Raw genomic sequence first — 23,442 nt, 5'->3', positions numbered from 1 at the left:
TGGTGGCTTCTGCTGCATCCTGCCAGGGGGTGGGGGTGAGGCGGGGGTGTCTGGCATTTTTCTGAAGAACCAGATACGCACTACACGCGTCCGAGCCTACCAGTTTCCTGCCCACCTAAAGAGATGACTATAGGGTGTGATACTCACCCTTCTATGAGACCAGAAGTTCATTTCAGTTTCAGTGTAATATGCGATGAAAATAACTGGCCATAAAAAGAATGCATTTCAAATATAAAAAAAAAAATTATTTTCATACAAATATATTTTTATAGTGCAGAAGGTAATCATTCTTAAAATACAGCATTCTCTCAGTACAAGTTTTTGACGATATTAAAATAAATAATATTTTTCTAGAGGAAAATTCATTTGCATCATGAAATTGCAAACCGGAAATATATAAAAACTGATTCAAGATTAATTCTAGTTCAGTGGGTCTGCTTCTCATTCTGCCTCTCTTTCCCTCAGAAAAGCCAGTAGAAAGCATGAATAGCATCGGGGTCTGAGAACATCCACTGTGACCTCTGAACCCAGAACCTCAGGTGGGATGCATTGGAGTTCAAATGATTGGGAGTCCCCCAGGCCCTGGAAAGAACCCGCAAAAGCTCTCCTCCACCTTGTTCTCTGTTGCCTCTGGAGACAGGGCCTGGGGAGATCCTGAGGAGTGGAGCTCTCCTGGGGTCCTACAGCAGCCAGGGTCACAAGGAAGGATCGGGCAGACAGCCGATGGGTCTCGCTTTCGTTTCTCTAAGGACAATCGGTGGAAGGAAATCAATAAGCCTAAGGCAATCATGGAAAATTTGATTCTCATCATGGGCCCCACCAGGTGGCCAAGGAAGCTCACCTCTCTCCCCTCGGGCCCTAACAGAGCAGTGGGTGGGGGGAGGCGTTGGCGGGGCCTCGGAGCCAGTCTTCACAGGTTCGTGCCTCTCATCCTTCACACCGAAAGGAGATGGGCTTCGAGGTTTTTGCTTTTCTCGGGGAAATCCAGCTTATTGGAAGCCAGGGCAAATCTTCCAGGGCCGGCCACGCCTCGTGCGCTATTCCACCGGCGTGGGAAAGCCGGGAAGCAGGCACTTGGGGGCGGTCGTCCAAGCCACATCGGATGCCGGGACGTGGCCGACGGGACTCGGCCATCGGTGGGGCCACGTGCCTCCCTCTCGCTAGAGTCTGGTGTCCTGCACTTCCTCTTCCGTCTCCTCCTGGAGGGCCGTGATTTTGGGCCTGGACAAGCGCTTGCTCGAGTTCCGGCGGTGAATGGGGAACAGCTTCATTTTGTCCGAGTGGCTGATGGCCTGCTTGAAGACGCTCTTCTCATTCAGCAGCTTCTGGATAGACTCGTACTGCCGGACCTTGTTCTCCTCTATCACCTGGTTTAACGGAAGGCAGATCGAGTGACGGAAGGGACTCAAAGGGAGGGAGACCCTGACTTCATCGTGTGCTCTCTGAAAGGCGAAATGCCAAAGCCTCTCCCTGGAGGGTTTGAAACCAGCTGGCCCAGGCTGGGCTCTCTCTTTGTAACTGGGCCACAGTGAAGGGGGTGCTGGCCACCTCAGCCATTTCCTCCTGGCCCAAGTTGGAGCCACTCACCATCTGGACATTCTCCAGACACTGCACAGAGCTGGATGAGCTGACTGAGTTGGATCCTCTAACACACCCTGGGACTGAATTATTATCCCCGGGGAGTTTTGTACATGAAGGGGTTCCATAGGGTCAGGTGAATGTGTGGAGCTGGGGTCCGGATATAATCACATTTTTTTACTCCCCGTGCCAAGCCCGAGTCTCCACCTCCATCCCTGCCTGGTTGATGTCTCAACTCAGGGGCAGGAAGATTTCACCTGGAGTCAATGTCAGGTAGGCTAGGGGGTCTCCATGAGGACCTGGGAATCCTGTTGGAGAAGAAAGGCAGCAAGTCTGAAGTCTGAACACTGGTTTGCTTCAGCAACTCAGAGAGGCACAGGAAGTGCTGCGGACCACCCTCACCTCACCACAGACAAGGAGGCAAAGGGAATATCACTTCCTCTCCTCAGTTCCACAGAGTACCTGGGCACACACTTGAGAAGGAAATGAAAGACACAAAACTATGGGCCTTCCTGAGTCAAACCAATGGTTCCTTTGGCCCAGAATTCTGGCTGTGAAAACATGGAGGAAGCATGAGACGATCATCATCCTGGACACCCTTCCTCCTGCTTAGGGACAGACCTTTTAACTACCCTGATTTTTCTCTCCGAATTCATGATTTTTAAATCTTCATCTGTGCTCTCTGTCTTCATCTTAGCCTTTACATTCTACTCACCTATGGGATCTGTTCCATCCCCTTGATCATCACGGTTGCCCTTTACGGGACCTCCTCCAGCTTTGTTCTGTCCTACCTGAGACCAGAATGGCCTGCAGGACTCCAACTGTGGATGTCTCACTCTGTTTTTAGAAACTGGCACAACCGTTCCTTCCTGATGCTGCCCAGGAGTCCTAGAAGGAAGGTGCCATGCCCTGGAGGCCTCAAAAAAGGGCATGTGAGTGCACCTCAATACATCATGAGACGCGGAGTGACTAAGTGGATAGTGCACGGGCCTGGGAGTCAGAAGCCCCTCGGTTCTAATACCAGCTCCACCACGTGTCTGCCGTGTGACCTTGGGCAAGTCACTTAACTTGTCTGGGACTCAGTTCCTTCATCTGTAAAATGGGGATTAAGACTCTGAACCCCATGTGGGACCGGGACTGTGTCTAACCCGATTAACTCGTATGTACTCCAATGCTTAGAACAGTGATTTGCACAAAGTAAGCACTTAAGTACAATAATAATAATGATAATAATGATGTGGCAAAGGGCTAGATTAAGAGCTGCCATTCTGGACCGCCCGATCCATACCTGGCAGCTTCAATTTCCATTACAGAGACAATCCCGCTCTCAGAGTTGGGGAGATCCTTCCCGAAGGGGCTTCACAGATACAATCTCCTTCTCCAGCTTTACCTCCCAGGCCCCAAACCAGATGGAGCGCTTAATCTTCCTTTCTGAACCTGAATCAATTCTGCATATGAGATGAGGCCAGGGGGTGAGGGACGGCAGCTAGGTGTGTGAGCTGGAGCCCTCGACAGTGAGTAAAAGCTATTGCCTGGTGACACGTAATCAATGAATCATGCTCCGTAATTAATGTCTTGGCGGATGGAGTGCCAGAATACCTGAGAGAATAGGGGAATATTCAGGTGTGTTAGCAACCAACCACCATTGTAGTTCACCACCCGGATTAAATCGAGAAACCCGGGCAGCTATATTGGGCAATGCTGGATGGCATTAAGTGACAAAACTATAAAGGGAAGCTTCTATATTGGGGACATATATAGTTACGGGCTGAGCCAAAGGCTCTCAAAACAACACTGAAAAGCCAGCTACTCTTTGACACCCAAGAGACATAAAGATAGATATCTGGGAAATTCCCCCACATGGAACGAGGAGGAAATCATGCCCTGTAAAATCGCAAAATGCTCACCAGAAAGCGTTGACACTCGAGCATTGCTTCTATCCTGTGTTCTGAGAGGATGACTGTGCAGTTGGTAAATGCTTGCTTTAGAGTTTTGCGAATGACCTGGTATGTTCTAAGGAGAAAGAATCAAATCAGTCTTAGGTCCAAAAAGGAAACCCCTTCCAGGTATTTCCTTACTCCAGAGCAGGCTGGCCCTCACAGCTCTAAGATACCATCGAGCAAGCTCTTTCCCTCGGCCATTGGAGCTGATGACCCCTCATCTCCCCACTCCCCCCTTGCAAGTTTGCCCCCCACCCCAATCACCGTTCCAACCCCGCCTCTTTATAGGATCAGACGAAAGGGAAAGAAAACAAACATCGGCGTTGAACTCGTGTGGGAAGATCTGCCCTGCCCTGGGAGACACGAGAGGGTCCTTTGACCAGCCCTGATGTCCTCATCAATAACAATAGTGTTTCTTACACTTGGATGATGGGTGAAGTCTGCGCTCCAAATGTAATCTATGAATCATTCCTGTGTTCAAACCCCTGCTTTGGATTGGGGGGGGGGGGGGGGTCACCTCGAGGACAGGGGTTGTCTCCAACTCATCGTCTCTGTTTTCCCCAGTCTCCCACAGTGCCACACTCCATAGACAGTTTATGCCGACGGTGATGACAATGTAGTAGGATGATAAAGTAGTAGGTTTTTGAAACGCTCCAGAGGAATCCCTGCCCCGATAGATTCGGAATGGTGAGAAGTGGGCTATGTCCACATCTCTTGGAATTTTCAGTAAGGAGGCTCAATGCTGCCATCGTTGGGCCTAGCTCTCTCCACAATAGTTGGGGGTTGGCACCAGGTCACCAAGGGCCATGTCACACTCCATTCACACCTCTGAGAGAACACTCTGGTTTCACCACCTAGGCCCTTTCCTGGAAGGGTAGTCTTAGCCCACTGATTTGGGTGGGCTAAAGGAGTTTCTCCTAGTTTAGGCCCTGACAGAGTTGCCCATGCTATTTTGCAGGGGGTGAAAATTTTTCTCGGGGGTATCTTTGGGCCAGTGTTCTGCTGTTCATTCATTCGTTCATTCAATCAATCAATCAATCACATTTATGGTGGGCTTACTGTGTGGAGAACACTGTACTTAGCACTTGGGAGAGTACAATACAGGAGTAGTCCCTATCCCACGTAAAGAAGTGAAGCTACTTGCCCAAGTTCACACAGCAGACAAGTAGCAGAGTGGGGATTAGAACCCAAATCCTTCTGACTCCCAGGCATGTGCTCTATCCACTAGGCCACACACTCTTCAACACTGCTCTTGCCTGGGAGATGCAAATGAATTGCTACCCCTTGGATGGGGGTGAACTTGCTGGGGACCCAAGGGTTACAGTGATCAGTCAATGGTATTCATTGAGCACTGACTGTGTGCAGAGCACTAACTAAGCACTTGGGAGAGTACCATTCAACAAAGTTATCCCATATTAGCTTATAAATACCCCCTCCATCACATTCCTGGGTCACCTAAGGGCCAAGCAAGTGAACAGGACATGACCAAAGCCCAAGCGCCCTGGCCCACATCTCAGAATCATGAAGCAGTACTTTGGGATTTGCAAGTGAAGAACCGCAAGGTCAGGGGTGAGGAAAATTGACTCATAAAACTGGAAAAGACTTTCCCAGTCATGAAAGGGAATTCAGAGTGGAAACTCCATTTGGGGTCAAGGGCTTTAAGCCTGGGTCCGTCCTCGTAAAGTTGTAAGAGAACCTGTTTCCCTGGGAAGCTTTCTCAGTGTTCTGCAGGCCAGGAAAGACTGACCCATGGCAGAGTCAGTGGAGCTTTCTTATTTCTTTCTGTTGGCTGTCCACACACGACTACTCTCCTACTACAAGCCAGCCCGCACACTTCACTCCTCTAATGCTAACCTTCTCACTGTGCCTCAATCTATCTCGCCATCGACACTTTGCCCACGTCCTGCTTCTGGCCTGGAACACCCTCCCTTCTCAAACCCAGTTTGAGGCAGTTACGCTCCCTCGTTTCAAAGCCTTACTGGGGGTACATCTCCTCCGAGAGGCCTTACCTGACTTTCCTCTTCTCCCACTCCCTTCTGCATCGCCCTGACCTGCTCCCTTTGTTCACCGCCACCCCCCGTTCCACCCCCGCAGTACTTATGTACATATCTGTAATTTATTTATTTATATTAACGTCTATCTCCCTGCTCCCTAGACTATAAGTTTATTGTGGACAGGGAATATGTCTGTTCATTGTGGTGTTGTATTCTCTCAAGTGCTAGGTACGGTGCTCTGCACACAGTGAGTGCTCAATAAATGCGATTGAATGAATGAATGAATATGAGTCCTATGTGGGATAGGGACTCCTTCCAACTTGATTAGTTTGTTTTTATCCCACTACCTAGTGCAGTGCCTGGAACATAGTAAGCCTAACAAATACCATTAAAAAAAGTGTTTCACTCAACCCACCTTCACCCCCATCTCCTATCCAGAGCTAAATTTGGAATGAAAGAGGTGCCAGGGCTCAAATGAGCAGTAGAACAAGGCTCCACATGTGAAAGGAGAACGGTGATGGGATTATAACTACCAAGCCCAGAAGTGCCAAAGCTCTGAACTACCATCTTCATCACTGTCATCAATCATCACCATCATCATCAGTATCAGATCCTTCATTAGTATCATCACCCGCCTCATTTTCCTCTACCTACTGTGTCCAGAGCCCCGACGACAGTGCTATGGAGGACTCACAACGGAAGCAACGGACAAGGCCTCTGTTTTCTCCCTGTCAACCAGCCCAGAGGTGCTGTCAGAGTTGTGAACCCCTAGCCCAGAGACACTGGAGCAGAGGCTCAGAAAACCCCAGTGCAAATCCCTGCCTTGAGACCACCTAGACAGCATTAACTCTCAAGTTGGTCCACCTCAATTTGATGCTCCAAATGATTAAGACCTAAAAATCTCCCCACCCGACCAGTCACCAATCCATTCATTCTTTCATTCAATCATATTTTTTGAGACCTTACGGTGTGTGAAGCACTGTATTAAGCACTTGGGAAAGTACACTATACAATAATCAGGCAAAATCTCTGACCACAAAGAGCTGACGATCCACAGGGAAGGCCTCGGGTGAGCTCCCCTGTTCTTTGAGGACACGGTGGGGAGAGGAAGGAGAAAAAAAGGAGCAGCAGCTCTGAGGAACTTACATGGGGTCCAGGTGGGCACTGGGTTCGTCGAGGAGCAGGATTTTCGCCTTGCTGAGAACCGACCTGGCCAGGCACATGAGCTGCCTGTGGCCGTGGCTCAGGACGTAGCCTCCGTCGATGAGGACAAAGTCCAGCTGCCCCGGGAACTGTTCGATCACCGATTTCAGCCCAACCTACATGGAGACGAGTGGGAGAGAGTGGCCTGTTCAGCTGGGTGTCCGGGCTGGAGGACCCAGGGGGTCAGAGGTCGGGGAGGAACCCCTTTGGAGAGCCTGGAAGCCCCACAGGGAAGGGTGAGCATGGGTTCTTAACATAGAGAGCTCAGGAGCTGCAAATGCAACTGGGTATGGAGAGGTTTAGAATGGAGACTTGTGAGCAAGAGCTTAGACTTTTCCAATGAAATGAACTGAATGCAATAATAATAATAATAACTGTGGTATCTGTCAAGTGCTTACCATGTGCCAGGCACTGCACTAAGCTCTAGGGTGGATGCAAGAAAATCAATTTGGACACAGACCCTGTCCCAGGTGGGGCTCACAGTCTCAATCCCTATTTTAGGGACGAGGTAACTGAGAGACAGAAAAGTGAAGTGACTTGACCAAGGTCACACAGCAGATGAGCGGTGGAGCCGGGATTAGAATCCACGACCTTCTGACTCCCAGGCCCATGCTCTACGCTGCTTCCCACGGGTCCCTGTCTGCAAGTGCTCTACACTGTAAACTCATTTTGGGTAGGGAACTTGGTTGCTAATTCTGTTGTATTGTACACTCCCAGTATAGTGTCCCGCACATAGTAAGTGCTCAATAAATACTGTTAATAGATTGATTGCAAGTGACCGTCCCTGTCAAAATCAAGCAATCCATTGGTGGTATTTATTGAGCACTTGGGGAAGCAGCATGGCGCAGTGGAAAGAGTCTGGCCTTCGGAGTCAGAGGTCATGGGTTCGACTCCCGGCTCTGCCACTAGTCAGCTGAGTGACTGTGGGCAAGTCACTTAACTTCTCTGTCCCTCAGTTACCTCATCTGTAAAATGGGGATTAACTGTGAGGCTCACGTGGGACAACCTGATTACCCTATATCTACCCCAGTGCTTAGAACAGTGCTCTGCACATAGTAAGCGCTTAACAAATACCAACATTATTACTTACTGTATGCACAGCATTACAGTAACCACTTGGGAGAGTACAATACAACAGAGAAGGTAGACACGATCCCTGCACCCATGGAGCTTAGGAACAAAAATTTCCAACTGTCCCAGGGCAAGAACTCTTTCAGGGAGCCTCGTTCAAACTCAGGCTGGGGTGGTGAGGAGGGAGAGTCCTCTTCAGCCAAGCAGGCCCACCAGCTAGGCTGCCTCAGAAACACTGGTCAGCAGGAGCCTGGAGCCAGCAGACTGGGTATTTGTGGATTCCAGCTGGGTGGGGAAGGGAAGGGGGAATTCAGGGCTCAGAGCGGATCTAGTTAGATATGGAATGTCCAGATGCAATCCTTAGCATTTCTTTTCATCTTTTCTAGAATCCCAGAGCAGGAAAAGACTTCACAGCAAGTGGCCAGCCTCCTCTCTGAGACTGTAAAACAGGTGATGATGATGATGACGATAATGAGGATAGTTGGCTAAGTACTTACTTTATGCCAAGCACTGTTTTAAGCACTGGGGTAGATACAAAGCAATCAGGTGGCACATAGTTCATGTCCCACATAATAATAATAATAATTATGATACTTGTTACGTGCTAAGTGCCAAGCACTTTTCTAAGCACTAGGGTAAATACAAGTTAATCAGGTTGTACACAGTCCCTGTCCCACATGGAGCTCACACTCTTAATCCCCATTTTACAGAAGAGGGAACTGAAGCACAGAGAAGTGACTTGTCCGAGGTCTCACAGCAGAGAAGTGGCAGATCCGGGATTAGAACCCAGGTCCTTCTGACGCCCAGGCTTGTGCTCTATCCACTAAGCAGGGATCACAGTCTTAATCCCCATTTTACGGAAGATGTAACTGAGGCACAGAGAAATTAAGTGACTTGCCCAAGATCACACAGCAGGCAAGTGGCAGAGCTGGAACTAGAACTCAGGTCCTTCTGACTCCCAGGCCCGTGCCCTATCCACTAGGCCACCCTGCTTTTCATATTACCTGTGGAGCCACTTCTATCCCACTTTTCTGTGTTCTCCTACAAAGACAAAAATTCCCTCCTCCTGTTCATTTCCTTCTGGGTCAACCCCATGAGGTCATATCCTGAAACCTCACCTACTCTCAACCATAGATCAAAGATTCCACAGGGCATTGTTTGCAAATTGGGTTAATGTTTTCCTCTTGGGGGGAAAAAGAATTTCTGTTGGGTAATAAGGAAACTTGGCTGCTGAAAAGGCTTAATCTAACTAGTATTTTATTAGGGATATTTTAAGGTTGGGCACTCAACAGGTAAGTGTTTAACACTCTGAAGCAGTGCTAAGCAGGGTCAAACCTGAGTGCTCGAGGAGAATGAGCAGAGTCAGAGGACATCCCAGGATGTAGCGGACCACGGCCTAAAGGAAAGAGCACAGGCCCGGGAGTCAGAAGACCTGGGTTCTGATCCTGGCTCTGACACTTGTCTGCCGTGTGACCTTGGGCAGGTCACTTCACTTCTCTGTGCCTTAGTCTACTCATTCGTAAAATGGGGATCCAATACCTGCTCTCCCTCCTACTTAGATTGTGAGCCCTGTATGGGACAGGGACTGTGTCTGACCTAATTATCTTGTTTCTGCCTCAGCCTGTAGTACACTGCTTGGTACATAGTAAGCGCTTAACAGATACCACAGTTAAATCCCCCTTTCTGCCCACTGTGCTCTCAGTCCCATCCCAACCAGGAATGCACCAGGAACTTTGCCTTCCCTCTGCACAAATGCCAGACAGTGATGAGAAGTACCACGGCATAGTGGTTAAGGAAAGGCCTAGGAGTCAGAAGGTCATGGATTCCGCCACTTGTCTGCTGTGTGACTTTGGGCAAGTCACTTCACTTCTCTGGGCCTTAGTTCCCTCATTTGTAAAATGGGGATTGAGACTGTGAGCTCCACGTGGGTCAGGGACTGTTTCCAGCCCGATTTGCTTGCAACCACCCCAACGCTTAGTACAGTGCCTGGCACATAGTTAGGGCTTAACAAATACCACAATTATTATTCTTATTCTTTGTCTGGTGCCTTTAAAGCTCCCAGTGTCCAATCTTAGAAACCAGCAGGACCTTATGCAACTGTCTCTGCCAATTTCCCTTGGAGAAAGTCAGGCACTTGAGGAGGGCTATTAATCTTTTCAAACCTCCATCCCTTAGTTCTTCAAGTTCAGGGTGACAGTTCGTTAAGCTGCATCCTATTGGCCTGAAAGTACAAGCCTCACCCTTTTCCTTCTGTTGAGGCCTGGGTCTTCTGACATGAACCTCCTGGTCCTCACCTCCCCCACCCAGAACAGTTTGGTTCTGGTTTGTTCTGAGCTGAGGAGCCCTGGGGTCTCACCCTGCTGGAGGAGGTTGGAGGGGAAAAGAATGAGGACAGACTTGGACTGTTAGCCACGGGCTTTGCTTCACCTCTGGAGTTTTAGACAAGAGCCCGACGCCAAACTGGTCTCACAGAGGGTTCCCAACCAAGTGCTGCCCCGGAACCAACTAGGGTAGACCAAGATTGCTCACCCTCCATCACCCTGGGACCACGATGGGCTCTCTCCTGGCCAGGGACGTTGCGGGGGCGGGGAGGGAGGCTGTGAGGGAACGGTGAGAGGTTTTTGGTGGATTGCTATTAAAGGAAAAGTGGTTTCCCGGGGCTTTCTTCTGCAGAACTAACTCCCCTCTCCACCCCAGAAAAATCCACAGGGAAAATCTGAGTCTCAATGTTCACCAGTCACAGGCACCATGGAAAGTTATGCATATCAACGCCCCAGCTCCCCAAATTTGACTGCCATGCAGAAATGACAGTCAACCAAATGCGACTCTTTTGAGGACCACCAGGAGACTAGACCAAGGATAGTCCATGGAGGGAGTGGGAGGGATGGAACTCCCCAGGTCCTCTGTCACCGGCCGGGTGGTCTCGGCTCTAGTTCTTACAAGCGAGATGGGGGAAGGGCTTTGAAATTGTTGCATCCCTCTCAGCTTGTCTTTAAATGATCAAACCGGGAGAGGATTTGGAAACTGTCTTTGCTGCAGCTGTGTGTGATCGGGACATACGCTAGAGCATGTGTGAGTGCAAGGGTGCACAATTGCGGAAAACAGTGTTCTGTCAGATGTTCACATGTGTTAGCCGAGGGCCTTACCTCCTCTGCCACTTTCCATAGTTCCTGGTCTGTCCACTGCCCATAGGGATCCAGGTTCTTTCGAAAACTTCCGGAAAATATGAATACTTTCTGTCATAAGAAAGAGCCAGAAGACAACGAAGGATTGAATATTCCATCTCCCTGTTTGAAAGGTAATTTAAAATATTTCCAAACTTTTTAGCCACATGTCAAATTTCATATCAAAGATCAATCATCTCGGGGGTCCACAAGATCTCACCAACTTGAATTTGCTGCCACCTCTTTCCTCTTTCTCTTTTCTTTCAGGCTCCCCCTCTCGCCCCTTTCTCTCCTTCTCTGGGATTTCCCCTGTCATCCATCTCACTGTGTCAATTTGACTCTTTAAGCTATCATGGACCTGTGTAGTAATGCCTATGTTTGTCTCTTATTGATAATGAATGAGTCAATCATTTACTTGTAATTACTCAGAACCTACTGTGGGTGGAACACTGTAGTAAGCACTTGAGAGAGAACAAAGTAAGAAAAAGAAATGGTCCCTGCCCTTAAGTAGCTTAAAATCTAATGGAAAAAAAAATAGAGGAAATGAGGAAGAACAAGTATACAGCAGTGGCAGGATGAGTATTTAATGATGATGTGGATGAATAAATAATTGAACATAAATCTAGTTCTCCTATAACATGAGACCTGAACTTTTACAGAGTCCCGCATTATAGAAAAATTCCGCACTGCACGCATGAGTCACCATTTCTTCCAACCCTATATCATCTGTATCCAGGCATATTCATGTTGCCCGAAGAATGTTCCCCAATAATGGAGTTTGCAGTTTCGATCAATCATATTTATTGAGCACTTACTATTTGCAGAGCACTGTACTAAGCACTTGGGAGACTACAATACGGCCGTATTAGCAGATATGTTCTTTGCCCATAAAAGGTTTACAGTCTAGAGGGGAAGATGGTCATTAATATGAATAATGTTTCCATTATTCTATAGTCCTCATTACTCTAGCCAAAATGCGTAATGAAAATACGTGTTCTGACACCATGCCCTACTGCTTTTTTGGTTTTATTTTGGGTATTTGTCCTTGTCTTTTATGCTGCTTTAGAGTTTACAGTTTTCTTTCTTTCCTTACTTGTCCTGTCTCCAATCCCCTCTCCCAGCTTTTATTGTTAGTTGGTGAGCCTTTTGAGGGCCAGTAATTTCCATCCATGTTTCTTTCCCAGAGCTTAGTACACTGCTCTGCACACAGTAAGTCTTTAATAATGCCTATTATTACTCTTACTACCAAGTAAGTATAGCTATTGTATTTACTTGCATATTTGCTCCTTACCATAAGATTATGGCACTCCCTCAGCTCTGCCCTTCCTACCTTATCTGGCTGATCTTCTACTCCAACCCAGCCGGCCTATTTCATGTCTCCAACACAACCTACTCACTGTACTTCTATCTCATCTCTCCAGCTGCTGACCCCTTTCTCACTTTTTCCTCTGGTCTGGAACTCCCTCCTGCTTCATATCTGACAGATTACTATCCTCCCCATCTTCAAAACCCTCTTAAAATCATATCTCCTCCAAGTGGCCTTCCCTGACTAAAACCTTATTTCTCCTACCTGCATCTCCTATGTACTTGTATCAGTACCAGTTTAGCACTTCTTATTCACCCCACCCCACCCTCTGATTTCCACAGCAGTCATAACCATATCCTTACCACCTGCCACTTCCCCCATCTCTAATTTATTTTATTGTCTGTCTCTCCGCGTAGACTGTAAGCTCCTTGTGACTAGAGATCATCGTCATCATCATAACAATAATAATAAAAATAATAATGGTATTTGTTAAACACTTACTATGCTGCAAGCCCTGTTCTGAGCACTGGGGTAAACATAAATTCAGCAGATTGGACACCATCCCTGTCTCACATGGGGCTCACAATCTTAATCTCCATTTGACAGATGAGGTAAATGAGGACCAGAGAAGTTAAGTGACTTGCCCAAGGTTATACAGCAGATATGTGATGGAGCTGGGATTAGAACCCAGGTCCTTCTGACTCCCAGGTGCTTGTTCTGTCCACTGAGCCATGCTGTTTTTCTTGTCTATTTCTATTATATTGTACTTTCCCAAGTGTTTACTACAGTGCTCTGCACACAGAGAGGACCCAATAAATTCCTTGATTGACTGGTTGATTGCCCTATTTTAAAAAATAATTTTACAACCATCTGAGACCAACACCAAACATGCTCATGACGAGAGCCAGCCACTGAGATTTCCTCTGAATGACTCTGCTGCTACAGTCACATTGATTCCCTCTCCAGGGCCACATCCTCAAACTGAATAAATATTTGTTGAGGCCAATATTTGGAAAGCCTTTCTTCTCCCACTTTGCCTGCTCGCCTTGCAAAGGCTCACAAGGGATTTGCTTGAGAACTGTGGCCTGATTTAGCGATTTGTCCTCTTGCAGTCCTTCAATCAATCATGTTTATGAAGCACCTACTGCAGGCAGAGCACTGTACTAAGCATGGATTGTGATTATGGATTGGGAGCCCCACAAGGAACAGGGACCATGCTTACCCAATGCTTAGCACAGTGCTCTGCCTACAGTAAGCATTTAATAAATACCATTTCTACTCCTACTACTACCATTGGGAGAGTGAATCAAAAGTAAAAGTTGCTGCGGGAAGTGAACATGTCTGCTAATTCTGTTGTATTGTACTCTCCCAAGTGCTTAGTGCAGTGCTCTGCACATAGTAAGCGCTAAATAAATACCATTGATTGATTGATAAAAGACATATTTCCTGTCCTGGCTGGGGGGCAGAGGAGGGGTAAGGGGAGCAGGTTACTGTCTAGCAAGGGAGACAAGGAGACAGAAATCATTGAACAGTAGTGGGAGCGAGAGGAAGCGAACAAGAATGGAAATGGAAGTAATAATAATAATAATGTTGGTATTTGTTAAGCGCTTACTATGTGCAGAGCACTGTTCTAAGCGCTGGGGTAGATACAGGGTCATCAGGCTGTCCCACGTGAGGCTCACAATCTTAATCCCCACTTGACAGATGAGGTAACTGAGGCACAGAGAAGTGAAGTGACTTGCCCACAGTCACACAGCTGACAAGTGGCAGAGTGGGGATTCAAACCCATGACCTCTGACTCCCAAGCCCGGGCTCTTTCCACTGTGCCACGCCGCTTCTCTAAGTAGCAAGAGTATGGTGCAGTATGTGTTATGAAAGATAAACCAGAGGATATGGTGTCTTCATCAGAAGATAAGACTGTAGGATAAAGGTGCCAGTTATTAACAGTTGTTGGCCAGAGCCTTACCTAACAATAATAATAATAATAATAATAATGATGAAAATGGTACTTGTCAAGTGCTTACTGGGTGCCAAGCACTGTTCTAAACGCTGGGGTAGATACAAGTAAATCAAACTGTACACAGTCCCTGTCCCACATGGGGCTCACACTCTTAATCCCCATTTTGCAGATGAGATAACTGAGGGCCAGAGAAGTGAAGTGATTTGCCCAAAGTTCCACATCAGACATGTGGTAGAGCTGAGATTAGAACCCAGTTCTTTCTGACTCCCTGGTCAGTGCTCTATCCACTAAGCCACGCTGCAGCTGCCACTTTCCATTATTTCAATTTTAAAGGAAGCAAAAAAAGATTGAAGCAGCATAGCATAGTGGATAGAGCACAGACCTGGGAGTCAGAAGGTCATGGGTTTCAATCCCAGCTCCACTTCACTTCTCTGTGCCTCAGTTCCCTCATCTGTAAAATGGGGATTAAGACTGAGTCCTATGCAGGAGAGGGATTGCGCCCGACCCGACTGGCTTGTATCCACCTCAGCACTTAGTACAGTGCCTGGCACCTAGTAAGCGCTTAACATGGACCATAATTAATTAATTAAATGAAGACCCCGACGGAGAGAGGACATCAAAGTGTGATGAAAGAGTTCACCTGCTGCAAGGTATTTCATGAAGTCAAGAAGAAGGCTGTTGTCCAATCTAAGCTTTACAGATTCTTCTCGAAAATGGAAAACCACTAGCTCAGTCAGCAGAACAAGCATCTACTCTTGCAGTCATCTGCAAAGAATCATAACCCTACTACAACTCCTCCTTTAGGTACTGTTATCTCACTGTGGGCAGAGAATATGTCTGTTATATTGTTACATTTTACTCTCCAGAGCACTTAGAGCAGTGTTCTGCACATAGTAAGTGCTCGATAAATACAACTGATTGATTGATTAGTGATGCTTAACATAACAGTATATAGGTCATAAGGGAATTGAATTTACATTTCCAGAGGTTTGGGGATAGCAGGGATCATGTCTTCTAAATCTATTGCATCCACACATCCAATCCGTCACCAAAACCTGCCGATCTCACCTTCACAACATCGCCAAGATCCACCCCTTCCTCTCCATCCAAACCGAAACCAAACCAAACCTTGTTGATACAATCTCTCATCATATCCTGACAAGATTATTGCATCAGCATCCTTTCCGATCTCCCAACCTCCTGTCTCTCCCCGCTTCAGTCTATACTTCACTCTGCTGCCAGGATTATATTTCTACAGGAACGCTCTGGGCATGTCACCCCCCTCCTCAAAAATTTCCAGTGTTTGCCTATCAACCTTCATATGAAGCAAAACCTCCTCACTATTGGCTTCAAAGCTCTCCATCACCTTGCCCCCTCCTACCTCACCTCTGTTCTCTCCTACAACCCAGCCCGCACACTCTGCTCCTCTGCCACTAACCTCCTCACTATGCTTCGTTCTCACCTGTCCCGCCGTCGACCCCTGGCCCACATCCAACCTCTGGCCTGGAATGCTCTCCCTCATCACATCCGCCAAACTAGCTCTCTTCCCCTCTTCAAAGCCCTACTGAGAGCTCACCTCTTCCAAGAAGCCTTCCCAGACTGAGCCCTCTCTTTACCTCTGTCCCTCCTCCCCTCCTCACTGCCCCACTCCCTCATCCCACAGCACTTGTGTATATTTGTATATATTATTTATTACTCTATTTTATTAATGTGTATATATATATATATATATATATATATGGTTATATTTATCTATTTTGATGGTATTGATGCCCGTCTACTTGTTTTGTTTTGCTGCTTGTCTCTCCCTTTTAGACTGTGAACACGTTGTTGGGCAGGGATTGTCTCTATCTGTTGCCGAATTGTACATTCCAAGCACTTAGTACAGTGCTCTGCACACAGGAAGCGCTCAATAAATACGATTGAATGCATGAATGAATGAATAAAGGCTACTGACTGATTGGTCAAGAAAGATGGGCCAATCCACCCCCCAGACTGCAAGCTTGTAGTGGCAGGGAACATGTCTACCAACTCTACTATATTGTTCTCTCCCAAGTGCTTAGTACAGCGCTCCGCACACAGAAAGCACTCAGTAACTAATACTGATTGATTGATTGAGGATTGTGAGGTCTCCTACTGGCATTGATGTGGGATGGGTCTCTGTAGCTGCTAATTTGGCTCCTTCAGTTTTGAACCTGTTGGGGAGGAGCCTGCTGGTTTTAGGAGATCATAACCCCTGCAGAAAAGCCCATTTTTGCCTGAATCTTGACAAGACCTTCACCCTAGGCACAAACCTATCATTAGATTGGGTGATGTGGGCCTCTGGGGAGATCAGAGGGTCGTGATACTCACTGGCCTTTCTGTCTGCATGGATACCAATCAGAGAGTTGTGGCACCATCACAGGTCACTGTCCCCCACACCCTACTAAGTCTCATTTATACAGAGCCTTGGCATGAACCCAAGGCTCTGCAACAGCTGGTGGGTCTGTAGGACTGAAATCAATCAAGAAATCAATCATAATTACTGAATGCTTACTGTGTGCAGAATACTGTACTAAATGCTTGGGAAAGTACAATACAATAGAGTTAGTAGACACATTCCCCGCACGTGACAAGTTTACAGCTTACAGGCTGGGTTTACAGTCTAGAGGAGTGGAATTCTGCCCAGAATCTCGTAAAGACACCCATCTCTCCCCCTTGCCTGCCCACTGCCCAGCTAAATACTCAGAGGGAAAGGAGAAATGGGTAGAAAATCACATAGAGATGAAATCTTTCTCTCCTGGGCTTGATGCCCTGCTGAGCATAGGGAGAGATCAAGGCCCAACAAAGAAGAAAATATCAACAACTTTTCTTCCCTCTATGGCTTCAGCTTCTTCTAGGGCTACAGTCCATTTCTGGATCAATCTGGCTACAGGCAAATCTCCTTTATTTTGGAAGCGGAACCTGAAATATCATCACATGTCAAGCTGAGTCTGGGTCAGATCAGAGCATGTCCCCCATATCTATCCAGTGCAGAACTCTCCCTCTATATGAAATATGACCTCCTAGGTAATCCAAGCTAAATTTTGGCAAAGTCCTAAATTCCCCACTGCTCCCCTGGAAGGGGAAAAAAAATCTGCTTAAAGGGGGTGCTAGTGGAATCTCAAACTTGTCTACTGAGGCAGCATGAGCAGAGTAAAAGTGGATCTGGAGGCCCAAGAAGGAAAGTCAGGAGTGTTGGATGGTCCATCTCTAACCAGTATGATGGGTGTCCAGGATGTCAAGCGTATGGAGCTAATGTTGGAGACAGATATCTGGGCTGGATGGACCACATGGTTGACCCAGAAGGATGGTCAGGGAATGTGTCTGCTTATTGATATTGTACTCTCCCAAGTGCTTATTCAAAGCTTTGCACACAGTAAGCACTCAATAAATACAACTGAACAAATGAATGAATGTTACTCACAAGGTTTATGAGCAGAGGTAAGATTTGGATTTAGCCTACTGATCAGCTCATGAAGTCTTCTTTCACGAAATCAGGTTGGTTTTCATACTAAGGAATGAATAATCTCCCTTTCATGAGTTTCATGGACGAGAGGTCCATGATGAGCTGCTAGATGGAAAGTTAGTGTGTTGGAAGGCCCATCCCTTGCCACAAAGGTCAATGGCCAGGAAGGCAACCATCATGAAGTTCCTACAAGTCCTTTGGAACTACTTAGATATATTTCTAGTTGCCACCACCAATAAAAACCTAGTCTACAGTAATGCACACTCTATACTAGTCCTCAATACAGGGGAGTAATACCAGTAAAATAAAACCAGACCATGATGGTCAAATGAGTTTTGCTTCCCAAAGAAGGCAGATTTTCCAAGGTTCAGAAAGATTGGATTCTGTCAGCAGGGGGCCCCCAGCCCACAGAGTGAGAATCCTAGATCGGGAAACCGGTCTGAAATCGCGTCCCATAATCACCCATTTCACATCCCTTTCCACTTGCCCGAGCAAACAAAGTGGGCAGAGGCGGAACGGAGAGTTTCTGATTCCCGGATGTATGTCAAACATTTTCTTTTGACATTGTCGACTGATTTTTCAAAATTCGTGATGGGAGAGATCTGTTTACTGGGATTAGGTGCCCAGCGGTTTGGGGTGGGGCAGGATTAATCCCATTAGGGAAATAGAGTTTTGTAAGCCTTTGTTTACAGTTCATCTTTCTAACATTAAACTAATGAAGTTCTCTCCCAGGGGGGAAGAAAAGTCAACTGAACAAACCAGTTCTTTCCACTCCTTGAAGAGGAGAGGGGCACTTTCATAACCCTCCCCCAATAGGCTAGCCAGTTCTTTCGCATATCAGCCCCTATCTGCCTCCGGAAGAACCATTTAACCACTCCAGGCTCCCTTCTCAAAGGCTTCTGCTCCCTGACATAATCAGCCTCGATGAGATGCAAAAGACACTGCCACGAGTGATTCTCTTATCTCAGACTGCTGAACCAAGTGTTCATAATTAGGAAAGACTGGGGGGGCTGAATGTTAATATTAAGTGAGATAATCAACAATAAATCAGATGGTTCTCTACATATCTCGAAACTTGGCAAGCCACATGGGTACTGTGAACCTGAGTTTTCTCCCCCATCAAACTCCCTCCCCGCTACCTCGACCTTCCCATCTGAGGCCTGAAGGCGTGGGGAAGCTCTGGGGAGGACCCCTAGATCCATTGAAGACAAATGCTGGGTGAATTGATTATAGCTTATCTCCAAGGGACCAGAAAGAAGATGTCAGGGGTAGTTGGTACATACCAATTGACTGAGGAGCTTAAGATCCTTTTCTCTTGGAGTACCTCTACCCTAGCCTAGACTGAGTCACTATTCCTGAAGATTCTGTATTCACCTAGGGTGGCCTATGAATTGCAAAAGAGAATAAGGTGATGAACATTATCACTCCCGGATCAGACCAGTGGTTCTTCCAGGGAGGGACTGCATCTCCATAGCAACAGGAAGTTTGCAAGTACCTTGTGGTGGTTTTCCTCCTGGATGCTTCCCTTTATGCCCCTCTACATCTTTAATGTTCCTTCCAGTGATTAAGTAAGGAATTTATCATACTCTTCCAAGCATTTAGTACACTGCTCTACATACAGAAAGGGCTCCATAAATACTGTTGATTGATTGATCGATAGAATCAGGCTTCCAATATGTAATTTTCTTCTTTTGTCCTTCAGAAACTGCCGCCTAGGGGCCAATAAATCAATGGGGTTTTTTTTAGTTTTTACTGCACTAAGGACTTGGCAAAGTACAAGGATTGTATCTACCAACTCCCCTGCACTAAGCACTTGGGAAAGTTGGTAGACACAATCCTTGTCCTTGAGAAATTTACAATCTGCTTCATTTTTTCTGTCCAATAGGAATACCTGTCCCTGCCAACCTGTGAGGATTTGGGGAAGAAAAAATGAGGGGAGGGATATAAAAAGGGTTTGGAAAATTAAAGTGCTATATACATTCAAGTTATACACAATGCAAGGTACTCTCATTATTTCAGGTATGGCAAGGTGATTGAGTCTGCCCTCAATCCAACCAAACAGCCCTCTGAAGTGGGTGCCAAGCGCTGAATGGATCTTGCATCACAGGCCCCATATGACTTCCAGGGAATTTTACAAAAGCCAAGGCTGTTGTGCTGTGGTCAAAAGAGTGCTAATGGGGCTTTGAGAGACCCCATTCAGCAGTGAGTTCTTTGAAACGCCTAAGGGGTAGGGGTGGGTCTCAAGGAGAAAGCCCCTCACCTGGGGTTATGAGCAAGAGAGCATCAAGGGTGAACTTCCGGGTCTCCTCAGGGTTCCCAGAAATTGGGATTAGTGATGAATGGACATAGGGGGTTGATGCGAAGGAGAAAAAAAGAAAACTGCAGAGGGGGAAGGTCACTCCTAAACCAGAATAGCTCTCTCTTTCTTTAGGCCAGATTCCAGGAAGTTAAAAGAAAAATAATTCTTTCATCCAAAGTTCCAGTGAAAGGTTAGAAAAACAGGAGCTTCTCTGTCTGTCCCGACTGTGGAGAGTAGATGGGTGCTCTGGGTTTCTGGTTGGGAATCCACCCTGCTCTCAATTGAGAGTTTGGGGAGAATCGCGGTTTCGTGGCAAGAGGCCCGGTCGGGGCCATTGGCATTGAAGTCACTAGCCAGGGCAGCGGCACGGTCGGGGAGACCAGGCAGCTGAGCTCTGTGGCTCTGAATGAGGATTAGCAGTGGTATTTCAGGAAAAGTTTCATCAGGTTGGATGCAGTGGGGCCACAGAGCTAGACTACACGGCTCTTCTTGCAAAGACAAGCTGTGGAGAATTGGAGGTCCGGGAGGCAAACGAGCCACAGATAAGAAAGGGACGGACCGGCTGTGGAGAGTTTGGGGCTGGGGGGGACGGGACTAGATGCAGATGTGGATGCTGAGACCGTGAGCCCCACATGGGACAGGGGACTGTGTTCAACCCTATTTGCTTGTATCCACCCCAGCGCTTAGTACAGTACCTGGCACAGAGTAAACACAACAAATACCACAATTATTATTGCAATGATGATGGACTGGGACATCTAGGAAAGGAACGCAAGCCATCAGTGGTGGGTTAAATGCTAAATCACATCTCCTCTGCAGCCCTGCTAACTTCCACTTCTACCTCCAGAGCTCTATTCTTATAATAATAATAGTATTTGTTAAGCACTTATTATGTGCTAGCACTCTTCTAATGCTGGGGTAGATACAAGAAAATTGGGATGGACAAAATCCCAGTTCCATATAGGGCTCACAGTTTTAATCCCCATTTTACAGATGAGGTAGCTGGCGTGCATAAAAGTGACTTGTCCAAGGTCACACAGCAGACAATTGGAAGAGTCAGGATTAGAACCCAGGTCCTTCTGACTCCCAGGCCTTTGCTCTATCCACTAGGCCACAGTCCACATCCACCCCAGCCCTATCCTTCAATTGACCCTCCCTCTTATCTCTCTCATCTCCCATCCAATGCTCACACATTTGCCCCTGCCTGGCAGCATCCCCTCTCCTATCTGCTGTGAAAAACTTTTCTTCCCCTCCGTCCCCATTCCTATCCCAAATCCTTCCAAAGAGGAAGGAGCAGCAGCCTGGCTTAGTGGAAAGAGCACAGGATTGGGAGTCAGAGGACATGGGTTCTAATCCCGGCTACTCCACTTGTCTGCTGTGAGACCTTGGGCAAGCCACTTAACTTCTCTGTGCCTCAGTTACTGCATCTATAAAATGAGGATTAAGATTGGGAGCTCCAAGTGGGACAAGCTGATTACCATATACCTTCCCCAGCACTTAGAAGAGTGCTTGGCACATAGTAAGTGCTTAACAAATATCATTATCATCTTCCAAAAAGACACCATCTCCTAGAGGCATTCTCAGGTTAACTCTCCTACCCTTTCCTTCATGCCATTCAGTCACTCACTTGAACATTCCATGTATGTGTGCATTTATAAACATGCTATTGTTTTATTTATTTATTCCATCACTTGTGTTATTATTATATTTGTTACGTGATCGGTATGTGTCGAGCACTGTTCTAAGTGCTGGGGTGGATACAGGACAATCAGGTCAAACGGAGTCCCTCTCTCATATGGAGCTCACAGTCTAAGTATGGAGGGAGAACTTGTGTCCACTTTTGTCCACCTGTCTCTCCCATTAGACCGTAGGCCCCTCGAGAGCAAGAACCCCATTTTAGATGTTCTTCCTGGGCCTAATACAGTGCTTGCACCCAGAAGGTGCTCAATCAGTAGCATTAATCATGATGAAATACGTTTCTTCTCTTTCTCCGGAATTCAAGGCACTCGTGCATTTGGTCTAAAAAGTGATTATCTTGAAGACACCTAAGCTCTTGAACCGGAAATGGCAGAGCATCTACAGTCAGAGGTATTTATCGAGCACTTACTGTGTGCAGAGCTCTATAGGAAACACTCGGAAGAGTACAGTACAACAGAGTTCATAGCCACATTCCCAACTTCACCTTTACAACTTGGGCTTCTCCAGCCTTACCTGAGGTATTACTCCAAACGCCTTCCTCCACTGCTGCACAGGTACTGCGTCCCAGGATATGCCATCGATCCGGATATCTCCTTCAGTGTTCAGCAGCCTCAAAAAGGCGAACAATAAAGTGCTCTTCCCTGAGCCCGTTCTTCCCAGCAGGCCCACCTGGGGTTCAAAAGAAGAAGAAGGAGACTTCTGTTATCTACAAATGCTTTTAATGCCAAAACACGCTGCCCTTCAAGGCCTCAGTTCGGGATCCTCACCAGTTCTGACCCATTGGAAAGAGAAAAGAGCAGGGGACATTTCTACCAACTCTGTCAAATTGTACTCTCCCCAGTGCTTCCCACAGTAAGTGCTCAATAAATATCACTGATTGACTGACTGACCCTACAGAGTATACACGTCTCCTGGCTCATCCAATCCAACATGTGACTCAATACAGGGCTCTGAATGGGGTAAGTCCACAGTATTGTGCTTTGCACACAGACTGTGCTCAGTCCAGTGCTCTGAACCTAGGAGGTGTTCAATGCAATGGTCTGTACACAAGAAGTGCTCCCTACAGTGCACAACAGGCACTCCATGAACTCTGCTTCAATAATAATAGCAATAATAATGATGATAGTCACTGTCGAATTTGTTAAGTGTTTACTACATTCCAAGCACTGTACTAAGCACTGAGGCAGATACAAGATAATCGGTCCCAAAAGGGGCTCACAGTCGGAGTAGGAGGGAGAACATGTATTAAGTCCCCATTTTGCAGACACGGGAACTGAGACACAGAGATGTTAAGTGACTTGCCCAAGGCCACACAGCAGGTATAGAGCTGGGACTAGAACTGCGGCAGTGGCAGATAGATTGAGCCTTGAAGCATTGTTTGTGTCTGGAGATGCAGTGATTGTCTTTGCAATCTCGGTTAGAAACGGGCCGTTTTCCTTCTCCCCTCTTGGAGCGCCTCGAGAGATATCACAGGAAGGAAAAGCTGGACTCCACACAGGGAGCAAGCACTCCTTCCTCTTGGCTTCGTCTTTCCTTCTCTTCTGACCCTCTGGAAATTGTGCAATTGCATCTCCTCCACTTCAGCCTGATTGCTACTCAGGAGAGAACTCCACAGGTGTTTTGACAGCTGACTGGTCAGCTCAGTTCTGGGCTGTTGGAATCTGCACACCTGGGGCCTGGATGAATTCTTCTTGGCTTCACTTTGGATGTTCTTTTCCTGTACCACTAGGTCAGTTTGCCCA

At 47.0% G+C, this 23,442-nt stretch overlaps 1 protein-coding gene across 2 annotated transcripts in view; it reads right to left on the bottom strand.

The window, feature by feature from the left end:
• Nucleotides 1-247: 247 nt before the first annotated feature.
• The window catches only part of CFTR (CF transmembrane conductance regulator), a 188,949-nt gene continuing 165,754 nt past the window's right edge, over nucleotides 248-23,442 (bottom strand). The window contains exons 27-31 of one of the 2 annotated variants that reach the window (XM_039913194.1): nucleotides 22,214-22,369; nucleotides 10,933-11,022; nucleotides 6,659-6,831; nucleotides 3,486-3,591; nucleotides 248-1,367 (exon numbers count right to left, since the gene is read on the bottom strand). In XM_039913194.1, coding sequence (XP_039769128.1) covers nucleotides 1,161-1,367; nucleotides 3,486-3,591; nucleotides 6,659-6,831; nucleotides 10,933-11,022; nucleotides 22,214-22,369 — 732 coding nt within the window. In that variant the 3' untranslated portion in view covers nucleotides 248-1,160. 2 annotated transcript variants of the gene reach the window in all.

Source organism: Ornithorhynchus anatinus, chromosome 10 (assembly GCF_004115215.2).
Source record: "Ornithorhynchus anatinus isolate Pmale09 chromosome 10, mOrnAna1.pri.v4, whole genome shotgun sequence".
Lineage (NCBI taxonomy): Eukaryota > Metazoa > Chordata > Mammalia > Monotremata > Ornithorhynchidae > Ornithorhynchus > Ornithorhynchus anatinus.
This window is presented reverse-complemented; position numbering and strand designations above follow the sequence as displayed.